The 10,009-nt window shown below is 49.3% G+C and overlaps 1 protein-coding gene across 1 annotated transcript in view; it reads left to right on the top strand.

Annotated features, from left to right (window-relative positions):
* DESI1 (desumoylating isopeptidase 1) overlaps positions 1 to 8,835 on the top strand; it is a 28,002-nt gene extending 19,167 nt beyond the window's left edge. Inside the window, exons 3-6 of the mRNA XM_011945145.1 lie at positions 2,711 to 2,820; positions 3,471 to 3,593; positions 5,668 to 6,708; positions 7,209 to 8,835. Coding sequence (XP_011800535.1) covers positions 2,711 to 2,820; positions 3,471 to 3,593; positions 5,668 to 5,761 — 327 coding nt within the window. The 3' untranslated portion in view covers positions 5,762 to 6,708; positions 7,209 to 8,835. The remainder of the gene's footprint in view (positions 1 to 2,710; positions 2,821 to 3,470; positions 3,594 to 5,667; positions 6,709 to 7,208) is intronic.
* The last annotated feature ends 1,174 nt before the right edge of the window (positions 8,836 to 10,009 follow it).

The raw sequence follows: 10,009 nt of genomic DNA, 5'->3' as shown, positions 1-10,009 counted from the left end.
CTCAATGAATCCTCCCACCTCAGCCTCCCGAGTAGCTAGGACTCAGCACCACCACGCCCTGCTATTCTGTTTTTTTGTAGAGATAGGATCTCCCTATGTTTCCCAGACTGATCTCAAACTCCTGGACTCAAGCAATCCCCTGCATAAGACAGAATTCTCCCATTGCTTTGGGAATAAAAGCCAGAAAGCTCAGCATGGCCTCCCAGGACCTACCTGATCTGGTCTCTGACTCTGTCTCTGGCAGCCTCTTTCAGGTTGTTCCCTCCCAACCTTCACTCTCCTCATTCTTTGAACACACCTTAGACATTGAAACCTGCACTCTGACATCAGTACACCTTCTTGATCCTTCACCTCTCCATCCTTCAGATTTGAGTTGTGTCACTTTCTCAGGCAAGTCTTCCCTGACCCCTCAGGCTGGGAAGGTCTCCTGTCGTATGTACTGCTGGCATTCTGTACTTTTCCAGCATGCTCTTAATTGCAGCTCATAATTATATACTGGTTATGGGATTTTTCATTCTCCCTTCCCTGCTAGACTAAGCTTCTTAAGGGCAAGAATCTCATCTATGTTGTCCACACCACAGCCCCAGTGCCCAGCATGAGGCCTGACTCACAATAAGTTCTCAATTCATATTTGTTATATGAGTGAATAAGAGGGTCAGAGTGACCTTTTAGTCTCTTACGACTCTGAGAGAATTGTTCTCTGCCTACCATAGTTATCTTCCTCACCGTGCTTTCCTCAGTGCCCAGAACAATGTCAGCTATGTAGGAGGTGCTCAGTAGCTGTGAATGAAAGATCTTTTCAGGGAGCTCTATTCTGGAGTGTTATCCCTTCCCAGATTTCTTCTCCCTGCTGATCCCGTTGCTTCCGCAGTGGCTGGTTTCCCCACTCAACCTCACTCTCTCCTTCAGTCTTCTCTGGCAGTCTGTTAACCACATGGCTGAGGGTTCTCTGTAGGCCTTTCAGGAGCCATTAACTCCCTTGCCCCATCATCATCATTGGATTAGGCTCACAGATCCAGAAAGAATTGAATTATGGAAATATCTGCCAGCCTGCCAGATTTCTCACCGTCCTTCTCGTCTTTCCATTGTTACACGGCATATCAAGTATGTCATAAGAAAAACTGGCTACTGAGGCCAGGCGCAGTGGCTCAAGCCTGTAATCCCAGCACTTTGGGAGGCCGAGATGGGCGGATCACGAGGTCAGGAGATCGAGACCATCCTGGCTAACCCGATGAAACCCCGTCTCTACTAAAAAATACAAAAAACTAGCCGGGCGAGGTGGCAGGCGCCTGTAGTTCCAGCTACTCGGGAGGCTGAGGCAGGAGAACGGCGTAAACCCGGGAGGCGGAGCTTGCAGTGAGCTGAGATCTGGCCACTGCACTCTAGCCTGGGCGACAGAGCGAGACTCTGTCTCAAAAAAAAAAAAAAAACTGGCTGCATTCTTTGTGCAAATAGGCATGGAAAGATGGCCTATGAAGTGTGAGCCATTTCTATTGTCCTGTTCTGTCCTCATGATGAGACATACTGGGAACAAAAGTAGACTTCAGATTCTGGGTTTCTCTCTTTTTCTCAGCTAAATAAGTGGACAGCATCAGGAGTCAGAGCTGCAAGAGAATCAGCTTCCCAGGGCCCCCCTAGAAACAAGAAGTCTGACTCCTAACCATGCTGCCTGCCAGCACATAGCAATGAAAAGTAACCAGAAAGCTCTAAGCCAGGCTTGTCCAGCTTGTAGCCTGCGGGCCACATGTGGCCCGACATGAATTTGTAAAGTTTCTTAAAACATGAGGTTTTTTTCTTTGTTTTTTTTGTTTTTTGTTTTTTGGTTTTTTTTGAGATGGAGTTTTGCTTTGTTGTCCGGGCTGGAGTGCAGTGGCACGATCTCAGCTCACTGCTACCTCCACCTCCCGGCTTCACACCATTCTCCTGCCTTAGCCTCCCGAGTAGCTGGGACTACAGGCGCCCGCCACCACGCCTGGCTAATCTTTTATGCTTTTAGTAGAGACGGGATTTCACTGTGTTAGCCAGGATGGTCTGGATCTCCTGACCTCATGATCTGCCTGCCTCAGCCTCCCAAAGTGCTGGGATTACAGGCATGAGCCACCGTGCCCAGCTTTTTTTTTTCTTTTCTTTTTTTTTTTTTAAGCTCATCAGCTATCATTAGTGTTAGTGTATTTTGTGTGTGGCCCAAGACAATTCTTCTTCCATTGTGCCTCAGGGAAGCCAAAAGATTGGACACCCATGCTTATAAGCTATTGCATCCTTGACACAAATAGCAAATAGCATTCTTCATCTGCCCAGGGTGCTCTGCAAGTTAAATATGAAGTCAGGCCAGGGGTGGTAGCTCACACCTGTAATCTCAGCACTTTGAGAGGCCTAGGTGGGTGGATCACTTAAGGTCAGGAGTTCAAGACCAGCCTGACCAACACGGTGAAACCCCATCTCTACTGAAAATGCCAAAAATTAGCTGGGCGTGTTGACAGGCACCTGTAATCTCAGCTACTTGGGAGGCTGAGGCAAGAGAATCACTTGAACCCAGGAGGCGGGGGTTGCAGTGAGCTGAGATTGCACTCCAGCCTGGGTGATGAGAGAAACTCTGTCTCAAAAAAAAGTGAAGTCAGAACAGAGTGTTCATGGTCTACTGTGGGAAGCCACATTAAAACATTCAGTGGAGATGGTAATTTAATGACTTTCTTTGGGTTGGCTCTTTTAGGGGGGGACATTGCTTGGGCCCCCAGATTCTGTGGTTGACGTGGGGAGTACAGAAGTCACAGAAGAAATCTTTCTGGAGTACCTGTCCTCCCTGGGGGAGTCCCTGTTCCGGTGAGTGAACACAGGGGTCGTGGTTAGTTGTGTCTGTCTCCCCAACTAGATAACCCCTGGAGGCAGCTGTCATGTCATATCATCCTTATCACTCAGCACAAGGCCTGTCACAGTTTTTTGCTGAATTAACGTGAAGAAAAGGCAGTTATGCTACAAAAAGCTCTAAGTTGTTCTGATACAGATATTCCTTCAAGCATACTTTCTGCTGAAATCTTTAGAGGAAATAAGGGCTTTTCATTACTTCTGATTAAAATCGGCAAGTGCTATTCTCAACCTGTATTGGCCAAGTTTGCAGAAGGAAAAACAGGGTTTGCAGAGGGGTTGGGATGAGATACAAACAAGCAGATTTTCTCTTAAAGAGGCTTTAGTCGATTTGAGTAAGGGGGTGAACTCTAACACCAGAGCTCTGCTTTTGTGAATGTAAAGATTCTCCTGAAACTGTGGAGGAGCCATGTCTTTTCAGTTTCTCCTTCCCTTAAAAATCAGTTATTAATGGCCAGAATGGCAAAGAAGCAGTGCTTCTGGCAGATGAGAGGGGGGAAATCGCAGTCCTCACATTGAACTGTGCTCACCATTCCACTGCCTAGCTTGAGTTATTCCACATAGACGCTGGTTTCTCATATATGTTCTGCAAACCTTTCAATGTACAGAGGTGAGGCCTACAACCTCTTTGAACACAACTGTAACACCTTCAGCAACGAAGTGGCACAGTTCTTGACTGGGCGGAAGATTCCTTCTTACATCACAGACCTGCCCTCTGAAGTTCTCTCCACGTAAGTGTGGCCTCTGTCCCTGCCCCTGCTTTGGCCAACCTTGAAAATCCCCATTCACAGTCAGTGCCCTTCCTCTGGCCCCCATCTGCCCTCCCAACCAGATGGGCCTGCCCTGATGACAGATTCTAACACAGAAAGCTGCCATTCTCTCCACCCACTGATGTGCACCTGTATTACCTCCACCCTCAGAGCTAGATCAGCTCTGCCCTGGCCTAAGTGCAACCACAGAACTTAGAAACCCACTTGACACTGGCTTCAGTATTTGCACAAAATTCTGGTGTCTGTCCTTCTCATTGTGCTCGAAGCATGCCACTCCCCAGAAGCACCCAGTTAAAATGCAATGTTAGACAAGCAGAGAGGCGGTCACAAAAATAGTAGGGGGGCTTGTTTTATAGCTGTTGGTTTGCCTGTCTTCCACTACACCATGAGCTCTTTGACTCCCTCAACGACTATGTTCTACTTGCCCTCATGCATTACAGCACAGTCAGTCCTCAACAGATATTTTCTTCAAGAACACTCTGCAGCCCCTTCTGTCCTTATGTGGCCCAAGCCTTGGAAGAGCCTTGCAGGCCATCATCCAGGCAGTATACTCCGAAAGGAAACAACACCCCCATAGCCATCTCACCTCCTCCATCCCCTTGCCATTGTTTGCATTCAGGCAGCCTCTGCTCATTCCAGGACCATGTCTATTTGCTTATTCTGACTCAGTTTCTCCTGAACTATGGCCTTACTCAACAGAGATCCTGGCAGGTTTCGCAGGCCCAGCAAAGTGGGCTGTTTTTCATACCTGAGGAAGAACCTCCCAGGAAGAGCTTGCATAGGAAACAAGGCTGCTGTGGCAGGCTGGTGAGGAGCCCCAGTCCGCCAGCCCTGGCCCTGCCTTCCTATCGTTCGATGAGTTTGCAGTCCCACAGCTCTGCTGAGGGATCTAGGTTATGGGGCCCTGAGCAAACTGGAGTAGCCAGAATGTTCTTGCTGTTATAATTTGATGGGTGGAGTTCTGGAATTGTCTGAAATAGGGTTGATATTTCTAGGTTTCATCTGTCTATACTTTGGAGTACTTCATTCCTTTGAACGTGGAGATGATTTTCAAAAATGGCAGTATCCACTGAAGAAAAAGCCAGTGACTTAAAAGTGTTTGGGCAACCTTATTTATGGTTGTCATAATCATAGAAAATCTCCATTTGCAGTGTTTGCAGTGTTTTTTTCCATCTCTAACTGTGAGAGCAAACTAAAAGCCCTTTAGAAAGGCATTAATGGCTGGGCGCGGTGACTCAGACCTTAATTCCAAGCATTTTGGGAGGCTGAGGCAGGCAGATCACTAGGTCAGGAGTTCGAGACCAGCCTGGCCAACATGGTGAAACCCCATCTCTACTAAAAATAAAAAATTAGCCAGGCGTGGTGGCACACACCAGTACTCCCAGCTACTTGGGAGGCTGAGGCAGGAGAATTGCATGAACCCAGGAGGCAGAGGTTGCCGTGAGCCGAGATCACGCCATTGCACTCCAGCTCTGGGCTACAGAGCAAGATTCTGTCTCGGGGTGAGAGAAAGGCATCAATACTGGTAACCTGGCATTTGTCATTTTTCCTGAATATTCCCTGTACTCCCTGGCAGACCTCTGTTCCTAAAAAAATCCAATTGTGTGCTGTCCTCACCCCTAACTTTTGTCTTCTTTTTCATATCCTTCTTTTGCCTCAGTTTCCTTGCTTCAATTTGATATTTTCCTTGCTCACGAGAATTAAAGACACAAGCACATAAAGCAAAATTCTATTTCCCTGTATGTAGCCAGTCTGTTCAAACCACAGCTAACCAGGCTCTAGAGGTGAGGCCCTGAGGAGGGAATCCCAGGGATAAAAACACAGAGCAGGCTATTTCGGAGATGCCCTCCAAGAACACTTGAGTGTGAGGCAGGTGGGAAACTTAAGTAAGGTGACGAGGTGCTCCTTCCTTCTCTGGCGGTGCTGCTGCTGCCAACAGCGCCCACTCCTCCTCCCTACCCGTAGGCAGCACAGGGTGTGTGACAGCAGGCCACATCCCAAAGCCCACCCCTCTCATGTCTCTGTTTCCTTGCAGGCCCTTTGGACAGGCACTTCGGCCCCTCCTGGACTCCATTCAGATCCAGCCTCCGGGAGGGAGTTCTGTGGGCAGACCCAACGGCCAGAGCTAACAGGACTGCCTGGGACCACCCTGCCTCACCAGGGTTTTTCCTTTTTAAACAAAACAAACCCTACCAGATTTCTATTTTATAATTTTACATCAGAGCTAACAACCAGGGGACGGCTTTTTAAATTTCCCAGGGAAGGAGACTGTCAGGCCGCATGTAGACAATGCTGCTAAGAAACAGAACAAAATGCCACCCCTTCTAATAGTATTATACTAATTTATTAAGGCTTATCTGTGAGTTCACTTCGGACACTGTTTCCTAAGCATCCACCACACTGGAGAACGGGAGGGGCTTTGTTTAAACAGAAAGCAAGAGTCACAGTTTGCGGGAGCCCCAACCTAGAACTCTTTCCAGAGAACACTCACGCTCTACCCAAGTTGCCACCACCTGTGGGACCCAAGTGAGTTTTAGAACATCCGTGACCCGGAAACAGTTACTCTAGTGTTAAATGAACCAAAGGATTTGGTGCACATGGGACCAGTTTCAGGATGACTAACCCAACCTAAGTGAACTCTTCAGCCACAACCCTCCTCACCTTCCCTCCCTTACCACAAGCAAGGCCAGTGCTGGGAGCAGCCATTGCCTCAGGATCAAGGGAGTAACAGCAAGTATCAGGCTGGAAAAAACAGGATAAAGCCATTCCTCCTTCCACCTAGATGGATTGCCAATCCTCTGCCATCAATTTTGGGAAATCTGCCTTGGTGCCCCCAAGGCTGCTTTTCCTCAGCATAGCTGATGTGTCATAGTTGATGAGGTCTAGGCTGGAGCAGCAGAGACCCAGGCCTTTTTTCTACAAGTAATGATGTAGGTTATTTGCAGTCTCTGTAATCACCATCCAGACCAGTATGCAGTATTTAGCTGGGGGCAAGGGACGGGATTCCCTGCTTTAAGAAAATATCTTTTTTTAATTATTATTATTTTTTGAGATGGAGTCTCACTCTGTCACCCAGGCTGGAGTGCAGTGGCGTGATCTCGGCTCACTGCAGCCTCCACCTCCCAGGTTCAAGCGGTTCTCCTGCCTCAGCCTCCCGAGTAGCTGGGATTATAGGTGCGTGCCACCACACCAGGCTAATTTTTGTATTTTCAGTAGAGACAGCTTTCGCCATGTTGGCCAGGCTGGTCTTGAACTCCTGACCTCAGGTAATCCACTTCCCTCAGCCTCCCAAAGTGCTGGGATTACAGGCGTGAGCCACAGCACCTGGCTGGAAAATACCTTTGATGTGGAAAGAATAATGATGTGAGGCCGGGCACGGTGGCTCATGCCTATAATCCCAGCACTTTGGGAGGCCGAGGCAGGCTGATCACTTGAGGTCAGGAGTTCAAGACCAGCCTGGCCAACATGGTGAAACCCTGTCTCTACTAAAAATACAAAAATTAGCTGGGCGCCGTGGCACATACCTGTAGACCCAACTACTCGAGAGGCTGAGGCAGGAGAATCCCTTGAACCCAGGAGGCGGAGATTGCAGTGAGCCGAGATTGTACCAGTGCACTCCAGCCTGGGCGACAGAGTGGGACTCCATCGCAAAAAAATAAAATAATGATGTGGAATCAAGGTGGCAAGAAAATTTAGAATCGTTTCTGATAGGGACTTTCCCTTATCCTAAATGTGTTTTGAAGGCACAGATTATTTCCATTGCCATTCTGACTTTAGGGAAGCAGGTTGGGGCATGAGTGGGCATTTTCCTAATGATTTGCTGCTAGGAGTTTATAGGCAGGAAACAGTCTGGGAGTCTCTAATCCAGAGAGACTTTCAGATTCCCTCTCTTCATGTGAACCTCCATTAGTTAGATTTTGGGAAACTGAGTGTGAAGAAGGGACTCAGAGCTGCCAGGTACCCAAGTCTCAGCTCTGACATCATTGGGCCCCTTCTGCCACAACTTCCTGCCACCTCGCGGACTTGAATTATGTTGCTTCTTCCTGGAAGTCTGGCCTGCAGCAGGGGCCTTTCCTCTCCAAAAAGCTGCTACTCACTTCTGGCCCCATCTGCTGCTATCTGCCATTAGCCATAGCAGTTGGCATCATCAGAGTCTCAGCTACAGGAGATGTCATTCTGCCTTAGTGTTGCCTGTGACCTGACCAGGGGCATGACCAGCTGGGATGTCAAGTGACATTTGGGAACTTGAAGATTAGAGGCCAAATGAGTGAAAGTTTAGTTCTTCTCAAGACCCACTGATTTGCCAATGTGCATGGAAATAATAAATTAGAGCAGAAACCAGCAGGGACTGTTGTATAATGGTGATCTACTGGCAGAACTGGGCCCAAAGAGAAAGAATTTCTCAGGCTGGGTTTCTTCTGGGAGGGTAGCAGCTTGGTCTTGGCCAGTGCTCTGTTTCCCACCAGTGTTGTCCCCTTTTCCAGCTTGCCTTGCCCAGCTCTGCCTTCCAGGCTCCTGCTCCAGACCCCTCTGCCTGGGGTCTCCCGTCCATCCAGGGGGTTCTGGGCATCACAGCTCCTTTTTTTCTTTCTCCTCTCCCAGATCCAGTTTCAGCTGGTTTGCTTCTCCCAGCAGGTACCCTTAGGCCCAGGGGCAGCTCCCCTGAGAGAATTTGAGTCACTCATTTCCTTGAACAGCACCCCCGTTTATACTAGCAGCCATTTGTGCCATTGCCTGTGCCCTAGGGTTTGTGGGGAGAGATTGAGGGATCAGTGAGCAGTTTTCCCAGAGCTCCATGGCAAGGCAAGCTCTTCCTCCCCTGATGGGAGCCCCAGTGTCACTAACTGTAAACTCAGGCTCAGGCTTCAACTGCCCACCCCCATCCTCACATTTCTGTCTGTCCCAGCACCTCAGGAGCATTCTCATTGTGGCCGGCTAACTCCGCCTGGGTGTGAACAGGCAAGCAGAGTGGGAAATGAGTCACGTACTTGTATTGCACAGTGGACACCTCCCTAGAGGTCCATTGGTTTAAAGAGATAGGGAAGGAGGAGGGATGAGACCATCACCCCCTCCCAGAAGTAAATCTAGTATCTGGGTTTTCTTTATGCCCTTGAGTCAAACTAATAACTGTCTAGGACGGAGATGTTTGCTGGTTTTCTTTGGTGTTTTTTCTAATGCAATAAACTCATTTCTGCCTGCTGCATTTGTGTGGTGCCTGAATCAGGTCTGCACATGCATCCAACATGAAGCGACCCCAGGCTTTTGGGTCCCTTGGAGCTTAACTCTGCGGGGTCTGGATGTGTCTCCTTTGCATGGTTGTGAGCCTGTGGATGAGAAGTGATAACAGGGAAGGATGTCTGAATTTCACCACTGTTTTATAAAGATGAGAGAAGGGCCCAGCGAGAATATCCCTTGCCCAAGTTCACCTTGCAGCTGGTGCAGCTCAAGGCTTTGTCTGATAACTTCAAATTCTGTAGTCTTCCTCTAGCCATCAGGAGTGTCTGACCTCATCAAAAAGTGTTCACTTCTAGTTTCAACTTGGCTTCAGGCTGGGTCTGTGACTCCTCATGCCCAGACAGGCTGTAGCTGAGAGGGCAGGCAAGGAGCCTAGCGGGGGCCTGGCACACCACTGAATGTGAGCCCGTGACCACAGAGCCTGGCTGCTCTTGAAGAAGGCAGAGAGTGTCTGGGAGGAGACTGCCCCACTGGTTCCCAGGTTGGAGAGCCAGGCAAGGTCACGCTGCAGTGAGAGTGATGGACACAAGGTGGCGCTGTGGCCCTGCACACCAGGCCCAGCCCACTGCCCAATGCCCAACGCCCAACACCAGGCTGGTCTTGGGTACCCTTGGCTACCTCAGTAAGCTTGTCCAGCTCCCCTCAGCCCCTGCGTGGCCCCCTACAAGCCCATGGGGTAAGAGCCAAGCTCCTTGTCCTCATTTATCAAGGCCCTTCTCAATCTTGTCCTTGAACACCCTGGTCCTACCCCACACCCTGGCGCAAGTGCCAGTCCCAGTCCCTGTCACTTCTGGTGGTTTCACACCTCCAGGCCTTGGTTCACCCTTTACTCCACCTGGATCTCCTTTCCCCACCCCTTGTTCAGTGCTAAAGTCCAATGCCAGCATGTCCTCTGACCTGTCCCCTCCCAGAGCTGACTCCTTGCTCCCATGGGTGCCTCCAGCACACTCCCACCAGCCAGCCCAGTACCTCCCAGGGCAGGGCCTGTCATTTGAGACCATAACAAAGGCCTTCCCCTCACTGGGCCTCAGTTTCTTCATCTGGAGAATGCAAATTATGTGTTGGATCCCTCCCGCTCTCCACCCCTGGCTTGCAAGGTCAGAAGAGAGACTTGCCCAAGTTCTTTTTTTTTTTTTTTTTTT

The sequence above is a fragment of the Colobus angolensis genome, unplaced genomic scaffold (assembly GCF_000951035.1).
Source record: "Colobus angolensis palliatus isolate OR3802 unplaced genomic scaffold, Cang.pa_1.0 Scaffold239, whole genome shotgun sequence".
Lineage (NCBI taxonomy): Eukaryota > Metazoa > Chordata > Mammalia > Primates > Cercopithecidae > Colobus > Colobus angolensis.
This window is presented reverse-complemented; position numbering and strand designations above follow the sequence as displayed.